Source organism: Bufo bufo, chromosome 2 (genome assembly GCF_905171765.1).
Source record: "Bufo bufo chromosome 2, aBufBuf1.1, whole genome shotgun sequence".
Lineage (NCBI taxonomy): Eukaryota > Metazoa > Chordata > Amphibia > Anura > Bufonidae > Bufo > Bufo bufo.
In genome coordinates, this window is record NC_053390.1 from 4,518,152 (window position 1) to 4,538,539 (window position 20,388).

Below are 20,388 nucleotides of genomic sequence, written 5' to 3' on the forward strand. Positions count from 1 at the left end.
TTTTCTCGTGACACATTGTACTTCATGTTAGTGGTAAATATGCTTTACCTTTATTTATAAAAAAAATCCCAAATTTCCTGAAAATTTGGAAAATTCTGTATTTTCTAAATTTTTATTTCTCTGCTTTTAAGACGGATAGTGATATCTCATAAAATAGTTATTACATAACATTCCCCATACATCTACTTTGTCTTGACATCATTTTGTAAATGTCATTTTATTTTTTAGGACATTAGAAGACTTAGAATTTTAGAAACAATTTTGAAATTTTTAAAGAAATTTCCAAACCCACTTTTTTAAGGACCAGTTCAGTTCTGAAGTCACTTTGTGGTCCTTACATAGTAGAAACCACCCATAATTGACCCCATTTTAGAATCTACTCCCCTTAAGTTATTTAAAACTGATTTTAAAAACTTTGTTAACCTTTTAGGTGTTCCACAAGAATTAAAGAAAATGGAGGTGAAATTTAAAAATGTCACTCTTTTTTTTGTAATTTTTCAATTTTTATCCATTTTGTCCTGTGGCACAGAAAAGGTTAACAGTGAAACTATCACGGTCGGCGTGGCTATCACATACGTGACACAGAGGGAGGGAACGAGGAAGGCCCTGCACAAGTGAGAGGGAAGATGGTGACCCCTGACTCACCTGGCGGCTGGCACCTGGCTGCCCTGACGTCCCTAGACGGGTTCCTCACTCGTACGCCGATCACGTGCCTAAAGCCCTGGCTTTCCCTGAGCTGAGCCCTAGATAGTGAACAGGGCGGTGGGAACACTAGTCCGCACCACTAACTCTAAGGGAAAACACCAAGGGGAGGACAGACAACACAGACTCAACATATAATCCCAGGTGGGCGACAACAGGAGACAACAATAAACCAAACAGGGATCCGGAGGGTAGCACACAGGAACAACAACCAGGATTAACCACTCCAGTGGGTCAGTATAGATGTCCAGGCAGGAAGCTCTATAACTGGCAACTAGCGAAGTGTGAGGGGAGAATATAAGGAGGTAGGGAGTGGCAGACAAGAAACAGCTGAGGAGGAGAAGCTACGGATCCCTGAGAGAGACAAAAAGGACAGCAAGGCAAACACAGAAAACAATAACTAAGAAACACCGTGATCTTTAGATATAGAGCGCGCAGCCACCCGCTGCGACTTCCTGATCCCGGGTATAACGGAGTCAGACGTGGCTCTTGATACCCTCGTGACAGTACCCCCCCTTTCACGAGGGGCCTCCGGACACTCAGGACCAGGTCTCTCCGGATGAGAGGCATGGAAAGTCTGAATTAACCTGTTGGCGTTTACCTCTGACGCTGGAACCCACATTCTTTCCTCGGGACCGTAACCCCTCCAATGCACAAGATACTGAAGAGAGCGGCGGACCCGACGAGAATCAACAATTCTGGCTATTTGAAACTCCAGATTACCATCCACAATAACAGGAGGAGGTGGCAGCGGCGATGGTTCTAGAGGTGGAACATACTTCTTGAGTAACGATTTATGGAAGACGTTATGGATCTTAAAAGTCTGAGGTAGCTCCAGGCGAAAAGCCACAGGGTTAATGACGGCTACTATTTTATAGGGACCAATGAACCTAGGACCCAGTTTCCAAGAAGGAACCTTCAACTTAATATTCCTAGTAGACAACCACACATAGTCATTCACTCCTAGGTCCGGACCTGGCGACCGTTTCTTATCGGCCATGCATTTATATTTACCACTCATCTTTTTCAAGTTAACTTGCACCTTCTGCCATACCGATGAAAGAGATGAAGAAAACCTTTCAAAGAGGGGGGGTCTTCTGGGGTTCCCGAAGAGGAAAGTACAAAATTGGGGATGAAAACCGTATGCACCAAGGAATGGTGACTTGCCAGTGGACTCCTGATAATGATTATTTATGGCAAACTCAGCTAACGGTAAATATGATGACCACAACTCTTGGTTTTCAGACACAAAACACCTTAAATATGTTTCTAGGTTTTGGTTGGTACGCTCAGTCTGTCCATTCGACTGAGGATGGAAAGCTGAGGAAAAGGACAAGTGAACCCCCAAACGGGAACAAAAAACTTTCCAAAACTTAGAAATAAACTGGGTTCCCCGATCCGAAACCACATCGGAAGGGACCCCGTGAAGCTTCACGATTTCACTGATAAACACCTGAGCGAGAGTTTTAGCATTAGGAAGTGCGGGTAGTGCAATAAAGTGTACCATTTTGCTAAACCTGTCTACTACTACCAAGATAACTGTTTTACCTGCCGACAACGGTAAGTCAGTGATGAAATCCATTGACAGATGTGTCCATGGCCTATTGGGGATGAAAAGTGGCAATAAAGACCCTGCTGGACGTGTATGAGAGACTTTCGCGCGTGCACAAGTAGAACAAGTAGACACGAAATCCATTACATCCTGACGCAACCTTGGCCACCAAAAACGACGAGATAAAAGCTCCAAGGTTGCTTTACTACCCGGGTGTCCAGCAAGTGCCGAATTATGATGTTCTTTTAATAATTCAAGACGCAGGTTTAACGGTACAAACAATTTCTCTGAGGGGCAAGAGGCCGGGGCGTCCCCCTGAGCCTCTAACACCTTTCCCTCTAGAACAGAGTGTACAGCAGAGACAACCACTCCTCTTTGTAAAATAGGTACCGGATCACAAACATTACCCCCTCCAGGGAAACTACGAGATAATGCGTCTGCCTTGGTATTTTTTGCCCCAGGACGATAGGTGATTACAAAGTTAAATCTGGTAAAGAATAGCGACCACCTAGCTTGTCTAGGGGTGAGACGTTTAGCCGATTCTAGGTACAGAAGGTTCTTGTGATCCGTAATCACCGTGACGGGGTGGATTGCTCCCTCTAAGAAGTGACGCCACTCTTCAAGCGCCAGTTTAATCGCCAACAGTTCCCTATTTCCAATATCATAATTCTTCTCCGCAGAAGATAATTTTTTGGAAAAGAAAGCGCAAGGACGCCATTTGCCAGGAGACGGACCCTGAGACAATACAGCTCCCACTCCCACCTCTGACGCATCTACCTCGACAATAAAAGGCTGGGAGACATCAGGTTGAATTAGAACAGGTGCCGAGGTAAACCTCTCCTTTAGAGAGGAAAATGCATCTTTAGCGGCGTCAGACCATTTGGAAAAATCCGTCCCCTTCCTAGTCATGTCGGTAAGGGGTTTAACGATCACTGAATAATTTTTAATGAACTTTCTATAGAAATTTGCGAAACCCAAAAACCGTTGTAGGGCTTTAAGGTTCTCAGGAAGATCCCAATCTAAAATTGCCTGGACCTTCCCAGGATCCATGCGGAAACCTGAAGCAGATAATAGATATCCCAGGAACTGTAATTCCTGAACAGCGAAGACACATTTTTCAATTTTCGCATATAATTTATTCGTCCGTAGGACCTGCAGTACTTGCCTGACATGCACCTCATGTGTTTTCAGATCAGCCGAATAAATTAAGATATCATCTAGGTATATGACTACAAACCTGCCGATGAGATGACTAAAAATATCATTCACGAAATGTTGGAAGACGGCAGGAGCATTGGTCAGACCGAAAGGCATAACTAGATTTTCATAATGCCCCTCAGGGGTGTTAAAAGCTGTCTTCCACTCATCCCCTTCCCTGATACGAATCAGATTGTAGGCCCCCCTAAGATCAAGTTTGGAGAACCACTTAGCACCCGCAATCTGATTAAAAAGGTCAGGAATGAGAGGAAGAGGGTATGGGTCACGGATGGTTATATGGTTTAACTCACGGAAATCTAAGCAAGGACGCAGGCCCCCATCTTTCTTTTTAACAAAGAAAAACCCTGCAGCCACGGGTGAAGAAGAGGGTCTGATGTGTCCCTTAGCCAGACTCAAGGAGATATAATCTTTCATGGCTTGTCTCTCGGGACCCGAAAGATTATACAACCTGGACTTGGGTAATTTTGCCCCGGGAATCAGGTTAACCGGGCAATCATAAGGACGATGAGGTGGTAGTTTCTGACAACCCTTTTCAGAAAAAACGTCCTCAAAGTCCGAAATAAATGTAGGTAGGGAAGCTATGGAGGCGATTAAGCAATTGTTATTTAAGCAATTCTCTCTGCAATGCTCACTCCACTCCAATATCTCCCTGGCCTGCCAATCCACCACTGGATTGTGCTCTACCAACCAGGGAAGACCCAACACCACCGGAGAGGGAAGGCCCTCCAGAACGTAACATGAAAGACACTCATTATGGTGGTCCCCTAGCCGAAGGTGTAAATTACGAACAATGTGGGTGAGGTTTCTCTGAGACAGAGGAGCAGAATCTATAGCGAATACGGGAATAGGTCTCTGCAGCGTACAGAGAGACAAACCCATAGTGCGGGCAAAATGGGCATCAATCAAGTTTACTGGATATGTAGAGAGAATCTCTAAATCGCACATCCTCATACCTATGCTTCTGATATACAACTGTTTTCAATTATCAGCATTTCTTATGATAAAACATGGCTATACAGCGATGCTATCAATCATTTGCTGTGCACTATAAAGAGGCAATTAGTATACAGTTTGATCAAAGCGCATAGGCCCACTTACCGCGACAAGGATGCCTCTTGTTTAAGTGGGAACCTACTCTAACCATGGCGCAGAGCCGTGCGGCGACCGACACGCCTCCACACCGCTCCAGCAGGCAATGGGATCCAGCAGCCGCACAGCGGCCCCACTGTACAGTGAGGCCACATGGGCCCCGGGTCCCATCACTCCACCAGCACGGCACAGAAGCATGGTTAGAGTAGGTTCCCACTTAAACAAGAGGCATCCTTGTCGCGGTAAGTGGGCCTATGCGCTTTGATCAAACTGTATACTAATTGCCTCTATATAGTGCACAGCAAATGATTGATAGCATCGCTGTATAGCCATGTTTTATCATAAGAAATGCTGATAATTGAAAACAGTTGTATATCAGAAGCATAGGTATGAGGATGTGCGATTTAGAGATTCTCTCTACATATCCATACAATTTATGCTATAAACTTCTTTTCCCCCCTCCCCTGAATCAGCACTCCTCCCCATGTGGCTCAGGTGCTTTTTAATTAGCAGAAGTCTGCAAAGGGTTTATATATTCCTACCACATCTCAGTTGGAGTTCCTGAGAGGCTGTGAACAGGTGAGCCATTTGCACCAGTTCACATGCGGCGCTGGACGGCGGCCGTCTCTGCTTCTGTGCCGTGCTGGTGGAGTGATGGGACCCGGGGCCCATGTGGCCTCACTGTACAGTGGGGCCGCTGTGCGGCTGCTGGATCCCATTGCCTGCTGGAGCGGTGTGGAGGCGTGTCGGTCGCCGCACGGCTCTGCGCCATGGTTAGAGTAGGTTCCCACTTAAACAAGAGGCATCCTTGTCGCGGTAAGTGGGCCTATGCGCTTTGATCAAACTGTATACTAATTGCCTCTTTATAGTGCACAGCAAATGATTGATAGCATCGCTGTATAGCCATGTTTTATCATAAGAAATGCTGATAATTGAAAACAGTTGTATATCAGAAGCATAGGTATGAGGATGTGCGATTTAGAGATTCTCTCTACATATCCATCAATCAAGTTTACCCCTGCTCCACTGTCTAGAAAAACAGAAATAGACTCCGTCTTAACACCAAAAACAATGACCGCTGGTAACACAAATTGAGATGTTCGTATGGAGGAAACGTATACCCCCCGGCTGACATCCTCCGCACAGCCCGGGGTTAGTAGTTTTCCGACGGTCTTTTGTTTTTGAGAAAGGAGGGACAGACATTAATGAAATGACCCCTCCCCCCACAGAAAAAACAAGCCCCCCCCCCTACGGCGAACCTCGGGAGGACGGACCTGACGAGAAGTTCCGCCTAGCTGCATAGGCTCATCTAAGTCAGTACAGGCTGACTGTTGCTTGGGAGAGGTAACCAATTGCTCCGGAATTTTCGATCTCTCCCTAAGACGCCTATCCATTCTGATAGAGAGGGACATAACAGCATCAAGGGAAAGGGGGGTCTCATACAGCGCCAGTGCATCCTTAACCCTTTCAGATAACCAAGAGCAGAACTGACTCCTGGGAGCCGGGTCGTTCCACTGAGTATCCGTAGCCCACCTACGGAACTCTGAGCAATATTCCTCTGCTGACCGATCACCCTGTAGGAGTCTCCGTAACTTCGACTCAGCCAGGGCGACTCGGTCAGGGTCATCATATATGAGACCCAAAGCCCCAAAAAATCCCTCCACTGACCGAAGAGCCTGAGAACCAGGGGGTAACGAGAACGCCCAGGATTGCGGATCCCCCTGAAGCAGGGAAATGACAATCCCTACCCGCTGTTCTTCATGACCTGAGGAGTAAGGGCGCAACTTAAAATATAATTTGCAGGCCTCACGGAACGTCGCAAATTTGTCCCTTCCCCCAGAAAATCTGTCGGGAAGAGCAACCTTGGGTTCAGTGACAACCTGGTTACCCATAGCAACCGCTGGGGGTGCGGTCTGCTGCATTTGCTGCTGTTGTTGGAGAACAGACGCCTTCAATCCTGCCACCTCCAAAGACAGGCCTTGAAGCTGTTCTGCCAAGGCATCAATAGGATCCATATTGGATTCTAAGTAGAGAGAGAAAAAAAAAAACATCAAACACAAAATTAAAAAAAAATTATTTTATTTTTTTCTCAAAAAGTAAGGGCCAGTTATAATATCACGGTCGGCGTGGCTATCACATACGTGACACAGAGGGAGGGAACGAGGAAGGCCCTGCCCAAGTGAGAGGGAAGATGGTGACCCCTGACTCACCTGGCGGCTGGCACCTGGCTGCCCTGACGTCCCTAGACGGGTTCCTCACCCGTACGCCGATCACGTGCCTAAAGCCCTGGCTTTCCCTGAGCTGAGCCCTAGGTAGTGAACAGGGCAATGGGAACACTAGTCCGCACCACTAACTCTAAGGGAAAACACCAAGGGGAGGACAGACAACACAGACTCAACATATATTCCCAGGTGGGCGACAACAGGAGACAACAATAAACCAAACAGGGATCCGGAGGGTAGCACACAGGAACAACAACCAGGATTAACCACTCCAGTGGGTCAGTATAGATGTCCAGGCAGGAAGCTCTATAACTGGCAACTAGAGAAGATTGAGGGGAGAATATAAGGAGGTTGGGAGTGGCAGACAAGAAACAGCTGAGGAGGAGAAGCTACGGATCCCTGAAAGAGACAAAAAGGACAGCAAGGCAAACACAGAAAACAATAACTAAGAAACACCGTGATCTTTAGATATAGAGCGCGCAGCCACCCGCTGCGACTTCCTGACCCCGGGTATAACGGAGTCAGACGTGGCTCTTGATACCCTCGTGACAGAAACAAAACACAATATTTATTATCCTGATTCTGTAGTTTACAGAAACACCCCATATGTGGCCGTAAACTGCTGTATGGGCACACGACAGGGCTCAGAAGGGAAGAAACGCCGTATGGATTTTGGAGGGCATGTCACATTTAAAGACCCCCCTGATGGAAACCCCCAAAAAGTGACCCCATTTTGAAAACTACGGGATATGGTGACAGTTTTATTGTTACTATTTTGGGGTACATATGATTTTTGATCAATCAATATTACACCAAGGTAACCACAAAATGGCAGTTCTGGCACTGGTTTCGTTTTTTCAGTTCTCCTGACAGGTTAAACCATATGTTGCTTTTATAGAGCCTGTTGATACGGATGCAGCGATACCTAATATGTGTTTTTTTATTTTATTTATTTCAGTTTTACACAATAAAATCATTTTTGGGAAAAAAAACAAACATGTTTTTTGTGTCTTTGGTCAGTATGTTTAAGCCAAAACTAGAAGTGGAACCTACAGAAGAAAGGTAAAATAGAAATATTTGTGCCTCTTCTGTGTTTTGGGCCCCTGGTTCGGGCTTACAAATACTGATGCAAAAATAATGACCAAATGATAATGACCATGTGAAAGAGGTCTTAGGCCGAGTTCACATCACTGTTTAGCTTTCTGTTCTTCTAAACCATCAGAAGAACAGAAAAGTAATAATAAAAAATAACAATCCTTTATTTTGAGCATCAGTTATGTTTAGTTTGTGTCAGTTGCATGCAACAAAACTATAGGTTACGGCTGCCGTTCACTTATATCACGGGTCTGAACAGGTTGTGGAAGAAAACATGTACAATTGGACGTTCCCTGGGCGTGACCAACATATACCGTACACTGCTATTGACTAATAGGATTGTTGCAAGGCTTACTTATAAACTCAAAAAAAAGCTCTGTATGCCTCCTCTGTAATGCAACACATGAAGTTATGAACAGCTCCAGCCCTGACGGTTATGGCCCTATTAGACTGCACAATTGTGCGCCAAATATCGCGAATATGAACACTCGGTCCTGACAATCGGCCTGTATAATCGAGCAACTGATGAATAAGCGAGCACTTGTTCATTGACAGGATGAAAGATGCCCGATATCGGCGGCACATCTTCCTGTGTAATCAGGGATGTGCTGACGATCGTCTGTAGAAGAGAATGAGGGAGGGACGACTACAGTAGCAATTCTTTCTCCTCCTTTCATAGTTTGCATCAGCCTGTGTAGTCAGACGAGCGTCGATGCCCAAATATCGGGCAGTGTAAGACCACCAAGAAACACACAATACACTAACTGCCTCTATCCTGTCCCTAAGGATAGAATTACGAGGTAGATTCTATCTACCTAACTAACGTATCTTCTTCCCAACCCTAACATTGCCTGCCCAAGACTCTATAATGGCTAGCTTGTGTCTCTTATTAGTGTCTGTCAGTATCCTACCTCCTGATTGGCTGTCAGGCTGACCGCAATGCATTACGGCCCTGCACGGGGTCATGCAATACTCAGTTTTCATCTTCCCTGCCATGTTTCCCTCACTAGTGTACTCAATTCTAAATGTAAAATGGAGCTGGTGCCATTTTGCGTGATCCATCTGAAATGCCAAAACCTGGGATTGGCGAACCCGAAAACAGATGAGTGAATCAATTCTAATCTAATTAACTCTGAAAGATGCCCTTCAGCAGATGCCAAGCCCCCATGACCTTCTATAGTTAACAGCTATGAAGGCAATCTATGAGCAGTCACTCACGTATACACCGAGGTGTCCGATCCCACTGATCGGCAGACCCGCGTCTTCTACATCTAATCTCCTTCACTAGAGGTCGATACCCTTCATTACACTGCACGGTCACCACTTCTTCCACATTGTAGTACTCCTTCTCTACGGACAGGCTGTAGGTTCCATCAGGATATGGCTTCTTACATTGTGCTGCGGGAAAAAATAACAAAGCAAAATTCAGAAATAATGGGAAAGTTTTTGGCGCAGTCTCCAGGAGAACTAAAACCACAGATGCTTCAAACAATAGCTGGGGAGCAAAGACACGTTACCTAAAAAGGGTTCTCCAGACCTGTACTGAACTCGTTTAGCTAACCTATGGAGAGAAGACACTGAGCAATACTTAGGCTAGGGCTACACCACGACATTTTGTCGCACCATACCATGTCGCAACATATTTTGTAATGATAGTCTATGATGTTGCACTGCAACATGCGATACGACAGTCGCAAAAAATCCAGGTGGATTTTTGTGCGACTGTCGAGTCACGGTACAACACCATAGACTAGCATTACAAAATATGTGCTACACATGTAGTCCTAGCCTTATCGTTTCCTCTACTGATTCTGTATTCTGGCTTGGATCACATGACCACCCAACTGGCTGAAGGCTCTTCCTCCTACGTCCTGTTCAGCTGCATAATGTAGATGTAGGCTTACAAAGGAGCATGTTTGTGTCTGCGGACTTCAGTCATGTCGCCAAAATTTGGCCAAGCCATGTTAGTTCATATGGTGCCAGCCATTTCATTTTCCAAGGGGGACATCATGATTTTAATAGGATGTGACATTAAAATGTCTGGGCCTCCATCATAGTTCTACATTGACCTGTAAGTACTAGTTGTAGTCAGAGCTCCAGATAAGTAAGTGTTCCTAGGCCTTAATAAATGATACGTGTTGGGGTTGCTAACAATTAATGGGGCGTTAAGTCTTGCTCTGGTGGACTCAAGCTGCCCATTTATTAGATGGTTAGTGATATATCTGAATGAGGGTCACGTAATGCTACATTCCTCCTGCAGGCGTCAATGCACGGTCTGCAGATGATGTAAGTTCCCATGGTGGAGCACATGCACACAAGTCTAAGGTCTCACAGGAAATACTGAGAACTGCACCAAAGATTATGGACCTTGCTCCGAGGTCTAAAGTGATCCAAAGGATCCAACAATGGCTGCATATTGTGATGATGGAGAGCATCATTGTCAGCACCGGTGTTTGTTTGTGTGATTGACCTCGGACTTATGTGGCCCTGCCCCCGAGGATCCGAAATGCAGGACTATCACAAATGTTTCTAATGTGGCACCAGACTATACTTGTCCTTTGTCAGAATATCAGCATTTGTAGCCCATGAGGTGCTTGACTAGCAGACATTTTGCTGTGTACATATGAAATTCTAAATTATCCATAAGCTACTCACCAATGCAGAGCGGATCATTATCCCATTCGGATCTGCTCCGTGGGGCAACACATTTAATCCTCTCATATAATGGTTGGTATCCGGTACTGCATCGCACAGTCGCAGACTGCCCCACATCATAGAAGTTTCCAGATCCAGATAACGTGTAATTTCCATTATTGTTCGGCTTCTTACACTGTTCTGCTAATTATAAAAGAGAACAAACAGGCGTTAAATAAGAAAAATGTAATTTTCATGGGAGGCAAGCGTCTATTCTGTGAGGCAGTCAAAGGAGTTGGACCATATAACAGCTCATCGTCTATTTACAAGATCGGTGGGGGGTCCCAGTGATGGCAGCCCCACCAATTAGACACTTATCACCTACAGTACAGACCAAAAGTTTGGACACACCTTCTCATTCAAAGAAAGAAACACATGTGGAATTATATACATAACAAACAAGTGTGAAACAACTGAAAATATGTCATATTCTAGGTTCTTCAAAGTAGCCACCTTTTGCTTTGATTACTGCTTTGCACACTCTTGGCATTCTCTTGATGAGCTCCAAGAGGTAGTCCCCTGAAATGGTCTTCCAACAGTCTTGAAGGAGTTCCCAGAGATGCTTAGCACTTGTTGGCCCTTTTGCCTTCACTCTGCGGTCCAGCTCACCCCAAACCATCTCGATTGGGTTCAGGTCCGGTGACTGTGGAGGCCAGGTCATCTGGCGCAGCACCCCATCACTCTCCTTCATGGTCAAATAGCCCTTACTTTCAAAGTTTTCTCAATTTTTCGGCTGACTGACTGACCTTCATTTCTTAAAGTAATGATGGCCACTCGTTTTTCTTTACTTAGCTGCTTTTTTCTTGCCATAATACAAATTCTAACAGTCTATTCAGTAGGACTATCAGCTGTGTATCCACCTGACTTCTCCTCAACGCAACTGATGGTCCCAACCCCATTTATAAGGCAAGAAATCCCACTTATTAAACCTGACAGGGCACACCTATGAAGTGAAAACCATTTCAGGGGACTACCTCTTGAAGCTCATCAAGAGAATGCCAAGAGTGTGCAAAGCAGTAATCAAAGCAAAAGGTGGCTACTTTGAAGAACGTAGAATATGACATATTTTCAGTTGTTTCACACTTGTTTGTTATGTATATAATTCCACATGTGTTAATTCATAGTTTTGATGCCTTCATAGTCATGAAAATAAAGAAAACTCTTTGAATGACAAGGTGTGTCATAACTTTTGGTCTGTACTGTATGTGAAGTCTGCACCGTCATTTCATGTTTTTTTAAATTTACTGATTACAAAGAATTCATCATTACAAATCTGAGTCTGGATTCTTTGAAAATGGCAAAGCCAACATGTGTGAACATGCTCTTATAACAAAATGGACCATTTCATCCACTATATGGATGTAAGCCGTGTATCGGGGTGGGCTCTCCAGGATACAGCGAAGTCATGAACGAGAAAAGCAACTGACACCAGCTTTTGCAAAACAGACTTTTTACTGCAATATGACACTGAACGCAAACCTCAACCTCTGGGAACATAAAATGGATTTACATACACTCAGCCCGCAGGCTGAGACCCTTGTGCTGCACAGCACGTGGCCCTGCACTGGATGCCAGAAAGAATCGCACTACTTTGCCTACTGGCGGGCACAACTAAAATGGTCACACCGTACCTGTTATTACCCTAGAAATGACACGAACGATTATGTGGGTGTATGATACGGGCTGGCCTGCGGTGCAACACAAAAGTTCACAATCTTATAATAAACTACAATATTTCCTCTCCCGTAACTGGTCCTATGGCATGTGTCTGCGTATCACTCCTCTCTGTGTCTTTCCAATATGGCGACTTCCTCTTTCTCCTTCAGCCTGGCAACCCCACCTCTCATGAACATATGTATATCCATACAAACAATAGAGCTAAGAAATGGGGGTCATTCTAAATAAAAGTGGTACAATACCGACTATAAATGAGTAATGGAAGCTCTTAGCGCACATATTTGCTCAAACATGTGTCGGGCCCATCTACCAGGCGTCAAGGTGGCTTCCGCAGATGGGTCCCTAATAGAGATGAGCGAACTTCTGTTTTAAGTTCGGCGTCTAAAGTTCGGCTTCCGGTTAGCGGAGGATCCCGATATGGATTCCGAATTCCGTTGTGGACCGTGGTAGCGGAATCAATAATGGCCGATTATTGATTCCGCTACCACGGACCACAACGGAATTCGGAATCCATATCGGGATCCTCCGCTAACCGGAAGCCGAACTTTAGACGCCGAACTTAAAACAGAAGTTCGCTCATCTCTAGTCCCTAACACTAATATACTGCCTCTCTTTGGACTTACTTAAGCCTACAATATTCAGGGCAGTGTAGAGACCAGCTACAAACGTACTCTGCTCAGAAGTCCCAGATAGATGGGCGTGTTCAGTCTAAAAGAGGCGCTACTTTCAATATATACCACAAGAGAATTTAGACTGGAACTTTCAGAATCACATGTGCATATCCATGAAGCAAACATAATTATGTTTGGTAGAAGGGCCCGACACATGTTTGAGCAAATATGTGCGCTAAGAGCTTCCATTAACTCATTTATAGTCGGTATTGTACCACTTTTATTTAGAATGACCCCCATTTCTTAGCGCTATTGTTTGTATGTATAATGGTGTGCAGCCATCTTGTTTTTTGTAATTATGTTTGCTTCATGGATATGCACCTGTGATTCTGAAGGTTCTAGTTTAAATTATCTTGTAGTATATGTATATCCAGTCAGTCAGCTGTGCCTAGGATATGGCGGCATCTTGTGGTCAAACAGCAGAACGTCAGTCCAGAACATTTAATTTAATCCACACAAACAGTGTTCAACAATGAGAGCTGTTTCCCCATCTTACATGCCACCCCACTAGAGGTTGTCAACCTCGTCAACCCTCCCCATATAAACTCATCCTTGGCATAACGCTGTGCAGGCACACCAGCATTGGGTCTCGTTGACCTACGTAGAATGGTAGGCTCAGAAGCACTAGGGATGTCAGGCATATCTAATGGGAGAGGGGCTGCTGACCGCTCAACACTTTCTCTGGGTGGCAAACTTGTGGTTACCGAGGCAGGGAGCACCCATTATTCCTCCTCCTCCTCTTCCTCTAAGGGGATTTCCTCTGTACTCTGAGCAGGAGGGGGCATCTCCTCCGCGCACACTGGCTCATCAAAATTACAATGCTTCAACATGTTACGGTGCAAGTTTCGTGAGGGCCCCCCAGACCCTATTGGCTCTACCTCATAGACAAGGGTAGCAGGGTCTACCCTCTTCTTCGCCATGTATGGGACCGCCTCCCACCGCCCATCCAACTTCCCAGATGGCCGTTTGGCTTTGACCATCAGTCGATCACCCGGGGCATACCCATCCCTCTGCACTGGTCTTGGGTTAGGGTGTACCATTTGTCCCAGGCGCTCCCTCATAACCTTGTGGATCATTCTCAGCCGGCGGCGGTGCTCTTGCACCCATACGGTGGTACTTCTCATGGTGGCTCTATCGAATCAGGGATGTGGAGGTCTTCAATCTCCTGTCTGGTGCTCCCAAACATGAGTATATGGGGGGAATATCTGGTGGTACTGTGTACCCTGTTGTTATAGGCCCACATCTGGTCTCTGGTGGGCACAGCCACCGCACACTTTGTGAAATGATCTGTCATGACTAAACAGTATGAGTGTCCAATCTGTACGTAATCGATCATAAGGAATTCTAGGGGCGCTGAGGTCCGGATGGCCTGAACAGGAGCCCACTGTTTATTACTTTTACTCAGCCCGCCGGGCCGACACTTAAGACCTCGGCCACCATGTCTCACTACATAGGATGTCTCAATAGTAGTTCAGTTTGTCCTCCCTCTCAGCGGGTAGAAAAAAGGCCCCCATTTTGGTCCAGTAGTGAGGTTCTAACACGGTGGAGAGCCAGTAGTCATCCCTCTGCCAAATGGTGACAATTCGGCTGTCACTACGCAAGCAACTGAGCATGCATCGGGCCATTTGCGCAAGTGACTCGGAGGGACTCCCTGCCTCCATCTCCACTGCGTGTCTGGGTCATCTGCCTCATTGCCCTGTAGCACTTCTGGCTGCTCCTGTTCCTCCTCTCCTGTCACCTGTGCGGAAAAACCACCCATTTCTCTACGCATTGTGCGCGAATGTCCTCCTCCTCATCCAGTTCATCCCCCACAGGGCTCATGTGGCCATGAGATGGAGGCGCCACGTCTCCTGTCCCCTGGCCAGCCAGATTTAGCAGCATCTGTTCCAGGACATGAAGCAGTGGAATGACGTTGTTCATCCTGTAGTCCTGGGGACTAACAAATAAAGTGGCCTCCTCAAAGGGCCCGAGCAAACGGCAGGTGTCACGCATGAGCTGCCACTGGCTAACATCAAAGTTACACAGGGGAGTACCCTTGTCCATCTGTATCATCAAGAAATTGGCCTTTCTCTGTTCATATAGTTGGTCCAACATATGAAGGGTGGAGTTCGAATGAGTGGAAACTTTGCATATCAGTCGATGTTGGGGAACGCCATTCTGCCTCTGCAGCTCAAGGAGGGTGTGCTTTGCAGTGTAAGAATGGCTGAAGTGCATGCACAGTTTCCTGGCCATTTTCAATATGTCTTGCAGATGGGTGGAAGACTTCAGGAACCACTTTACAATTAGATTGAACACGTGTGCCATGCAGGGCGCATGGCTCAGACCTCCTTGATGCAGCACCGACACCAATTTCTTCCTGTTGTCGGTGACCATGGTTCTGATTTTGAGTTGTCGAGGAGAAAGTCAAGATTCAATTTTCTTAATGAAGGATGCGGAGCAGTTCCTCCCCTGTGTGACTTCGTTTGCCCAGGCAAACTAGGTGCAGAACAGCGTGACACCACCGTGCTCTGCACATGTGGTATGCTGTGAATTATCCCTGCACTGGAGGCTGAGGACACGGTGGAGGATGAGGAGGTAGAGGCGGACATTGTCGAAGGACCAACAGCGTGAGAACTTGGAGGCAGAAGCGGCGTCATCTGGCCAAGTTGCTGGTGTGACTGGGCAGGAACCACATATACCCAGTGGGCCGTATAGGACATATATTGTCCTTGACCGTAGTTACAGTTCCACACGTCGGCACTGCCGTAAACTTTAGCAGACACTGAGAGGCTCAAGGACTGGCCCACCTTCTGTTCGACATACATGTGCAGGGCTGGTACTGCATAGTGTTTCTGCAATGCACAGTATTCTACACTACTATGCTGGCTCTCAGCAGCCAGGAAATAGCTGTTTTTTAACACAATTCGTCACAAATAAATTCGGATTGAATCAAATCTTTTTGGAAATTTCAGCTCATTTTGAGAAATTCGCTCATCTCTTAAGTTTTCCCGGGCGGTAGTTACGTCCGTGAAATATATACTGGTCAATACATTTGTTCCTTCAGCTAGTGCCCACATCCCCAAAGACCTCCTATGGATACAGATACATTAGATATGGGACCTGCACCTGTGTGAATGAACCTTTTTCTCACCTACACACTGTGGAGCAGGGTCCCACTGATCTTCAGACTCAGGCCATCTACATGTAATCCTCTTCACTCGAGTTTGATACCCCTGATTACACTGCACGATCACCACCTCATCCACATCGTAGTAATCCTTCTCTATGGACAAGCTGAACCTCCCAGCAGGATTTGGTTTCTTACATTGGTCTGTGAGAAAAAAAAATTCTGCTGGCAAATAAAATACAGAAAAGAGAACCTATTTCGGCAGAAATAAAAATATTTCCCTGTAGTTGCCCATGTAGTATACGGGAGTTGTAATACCCGTTACTACCAAAGGTCACTTGGTGTGCTGTCGTCCCTCCTAATTATGGGGAAGTTGGTATATGTCAGTTTTATAAAATGTCATGTAATGTAATGCATGTATTTCCCTGTTGCTATGAAACTTGCAAGTACAGGCCGGCTAGGGGTGTCATTCCAGCTCTTAGGCATTAGAGGGAGCTAGGGAGCCCTAGTTTATATAAGGGCCAGACAAGGAAGGGAAAGTCAGTGTAACCTGATCTAGTGTGGAGTGCAGAAGTCAGTCTAGACCACAGCTCAGAAGTTTCTAGAGCCTGAGGAAGTTTCCAGAAGCTGAGAGAGACAGAGGCAAAGATCAGGAAAGCCAGAGGTACTCAGAAAGACAGAGGAGGTACTGACAAAAGCTATAGCCAAGGATATAAAGCCAGAACTAGGTTATTGGGCCTTGGTGAAGAATTGCTGTATTCCAGGATCAGACAGAATTAGAGTGCAAGCTCCTGTGCTGCAAGTCCTGTGTTCAACACTCTGTAATTACCCTGCTGTACTGAATTGCCTGCATTGACCGAATTGCAAAATCGACTGTATGCCAAGGAACTGCATTTCCTATATTGTCTCTGCTTGCAAAACTACTAAAGTTGGAGTTCTGTTTTAAGACTACGTTTCCTCAATTTATTCCTGCATCCGCAAACGGCGTGCCACCGTTTACTTGGCACTGGCGTCACGAACTATTCCTTACCTATACCTGCCCTTGCAGAGAGTCAGCTGTACCAGGTTAGTGTATATTGCACTACATCAACCAGAAACATCTACTACACACAACTTGAGTACGCTGCACTTCTCTTTTGGCGTTCCACGAACAGGATACGCACGCTTTCTAGTGCAAGAAGCGTGAACTTTGTGCCTTATACAGTTGCCCTGTGACCAAAGTGACAATTTGCCTGTTTTATTCAAGTGGACTTTGTGGACTGAAAATCGTACCCAAAGTGTACCAAAAACCTCTAAAAAGCGCTGTGCAGTGTTGCGCTACCCAGAGGAAGAAAATCGCCGCATTGGAGTGTGGTTTTGTGGACTTTTTACAATCCTGCTTGCTGTCAGTGAATGGACAGCGTTTTGCTAAAGATGGCCACCGGCTGCCTGGAGTAAAGTTTCCCGCGCCGCTGAGGACATTCGTGGGCGGATCCGTGCAAAGACACAGAGAGTCCCGCCCCTCTTCATCATCGCACCGCTGCGGCCCTGCTTCTCCTGCGTCACCGCGGTCTCAGGACGTCCGTCTTGGCCTGCGCAAGACCAGCGATACCGGTAAGCACTTGTAACCGGAGGGAAGGGGAGTGTACCGGTCCCTTTAGTCGCCAGCGGCCACCTCTCAATAGACTACCATGTCAGAGCCAGGAGTGCCTGAGCAGCCGGCCCCAGGAGAGCTTGCGGCTCCTGATCACCCTACAGCCCCTAGCATGATGCCCTTTACCATGCCCTACTATTTCGGGGCCCCATGGTTCCCCCGCTACAGGGGAGAGACCCATACCCTACGGGACTTTGAAGAAAAGTTGCTGGCACTATTCCGATTATACCCTATAAATGCCGACCAGCAAATGGAAATCATGCTGGCGCAACTGGAGGGAGCTGCCCGCAGGGAAGTGTTATCCTGGCCTGCTACTGAGCGGAGTACTCTAGAACAGATCTTCACCCGCCTCAGAGCCACTTTTGAAACTAGGACTGCCTCAGAGATAAAGATGCACTTCTTTGGCAAGAAACAGAAGTCCGGTGAGTCCCTCCGTGACTTTGCCCTCTCACTCCAGGAGGCTTTAGGGGCTGTAATTCAGATAGATCCCAAAGAGGCTGATAACCAGGACCAGACCCTGAGGGAACAATTTATCAACGGGGTGTCTAGTGAACAAATAAGGACCCAGTTAAAGATGCTGTCTGCCCAGCACCCTAACAGTGCCTTTCTAGACTTTAAAGAACTGGCTATAAAGATCCTGGGGTCCACAGTATCTCCTGAGTTGAGCGCCCTATCTGAGTCATCAGCCTGCAGGCCAAAACCGCTTATCACTAACCGAGCTGAGGCCGGCCAAGCTGTTCAAGTGTCAGCTACTGATACTATTGCCATGCTGACAGAGCAAGTAAATCACCTCACTAAAAGTCTAGAGAAGGTGTGCAGAAAAATAGAGGAATGGGAAAAACCCATAATGACAGAAGAAGAGTTCCTGTCATCTCCTAGGCCGTTCTCACCTCCATACCAAGAGACTCACCCCAGGGATCCTGGGAGGCGTAATAGAGGTCGCAAGAAGCCCGTGTGTACATACTGCAAAAAGCTGGGACACACAGAATCCACGTGCTGGCAGTTAAACGGGCAACCCCTGAGGCTGAGGACCACCCCTCGGGAGGTAGAACACTAGGTCCAGAGGATCCAAATTGGATGCCACGTTATGTAGGATCCCATCCTAAAATCAATATAGAGATCAACGGGGTCCCCTTTGAAGCCCTATTAGATACTGGGTCTCAGGTCACTACTATTCAGCTGCCTGCATTTGAAAAGTTCTGGGACACCAACCAGTTGACCCAACCGCCTGAATCCTGGGTGGAAATTATCGCCAGCAATGGCAAACCAGTAAAGGTTCATGGATACTGGGAACCCACCCTGCAGGTGGGAGAAGTAACCCTGCCTCAACAGGGACTGATCGTAGTACAGGCCGGTGACAGAGGAGGACATCCTGTCATTCTAGGCACCAATGTCTTCAAAAACTGTTATTCAGAAATACTTGCTGTATTACATCAGACTTTGCCCACTGCTTCCTCTGCATCCAGGAGGGTGATTCAAAAGACTATCACTGTGTTAAGTGCCCAGCAGAGGTTTGCTAATGGGAAAGGAGAAATTTGTACTGCCAGGATCCGTGATATTAAGCCTGTGACTTTGCCTCCTAATTCTCAAACTCTTTTGTGGTGTCATGCTGTCCTGGGAGTCGAAGGCCGAGATTATCCAGCCCTGGTGGAACCACTCCAGATGGAGGATTATCCTTATGTGAGAGCTGCCAAGTGCCTGGTGAACGTCTCCCAAGGTAAAGTACCTGTCCGTCTGATTAATCTGAGTAATCATCCTGTTGCGCTTACTAAGCATTGCCCTGTTGCCCAGCTGTCCCAGGTGTCCTTCCAAGACATCATTCGTCTTCCAGTGACAGAAAAGCCGCCAGCTGCAGACAGCGGATGTTCGCCGGTGACCCAGCCACAAGTGCCCTGGTGGGAAGAGCTCCATGTAGGGGACGAGACTACCCCCCAACATCAACAAGAAGGGATTCTACAGCTTGTCAAGGAGCACCACCAGGCCTTCAGTAAGCATGCTACTGACTATGGAGAGGTTAGTGTCATACAACACACCATACCTACTGGCTCTCATCCTCCTATCAAGGAGAGATACAGACCCTTACCACCTACTTCATATCAGACTGTAAAGGAAATGATCCAAGAAATGAAAGACTCTAATGTGATCCGGGACAGCCGTAGTCCGTGGGCTGCACCCCTGGTTCTTGTAAAGAAGAAGGACGGTAGTATCCGTTTCTGTGTGGATTATAGGAAAATTAATCAAATAACCCACAAAGATGCATACCCACTGCCCCGCATTGAGGAGTCACTAACTGCTCTGGGCTCCTCTGCCTATTTCTCCACATTGGACTTGACCAGTGGCTACTGGCAAGTACCCATGGCCCCTGCAGATAGAGAAAAGACTGCCTTCACTACTCCCATGGGCCTGTTCGAATTCAATTGTATGCCGTTCGGGCTATGTAATGCCCCAGGAACTTTCCAGAGACTAATGGAACGGTGTTTGGGTCACAAAAACTTCGAAACAGTGCTGCTGTATCTTGATGACGTCATTGTGTACTCAAAAACATATGAGGACCATCTGAAACATTTGGCAGAAGTATTTGAAATCCTTATCAAATATGGCTTGAAGGTAAAGCCATCCAAGTGTCACCTGCTCAAACCTGCAGTAAGATACCTGGGGCATATAGTAAGCGGAGAGGGAGTGCAACCTGACCCTGATAAATTGGCAGCTGTCTGTAATTGGCCGGTTCC

The 20,388-nt window shown here is 46.5% G+C and overlaps 1 protein-coding gene across 4 annotated transcripts in view; it reads right to left on the minus strand.

The window, feature by feature from the left end:
* The window catches only part of LOC120991959 (C4b-binding protein alpha chain-like), a 76,887-nt gene that overhangs the window by 42,746 nt on the left and 13,753 nt on the right, over nucleotides 1-20,388 (minus strand). For 3 of the 4 annotated variants that reach the window (XM_040420709.1, XM_040420707.1, XM_040420710.1), the window contains 3 exons: nucleotides 16,051-16,230; nucleotides 10,534-10,716; nucleotides 9,097-9,276 (listed from right to left, as the gene is read on the minus strand). In XM_040420709.1, coding sequence (XP_040276643.1) covers nucleotides 9,097-9,276; nucleotides 10,534-10,716; nucleotides 16,051-16,230 — 543 coding nt within the window. The remainder of the gene's footprint in view (nucleotides 1-9,096; nucleotides 9,277-10,533; nucleotides 10,717-16,050; nucleotides 16,231-20,388) is intronic. The other variant, XM_040420708.1, reaches the window with a different exon arrangement.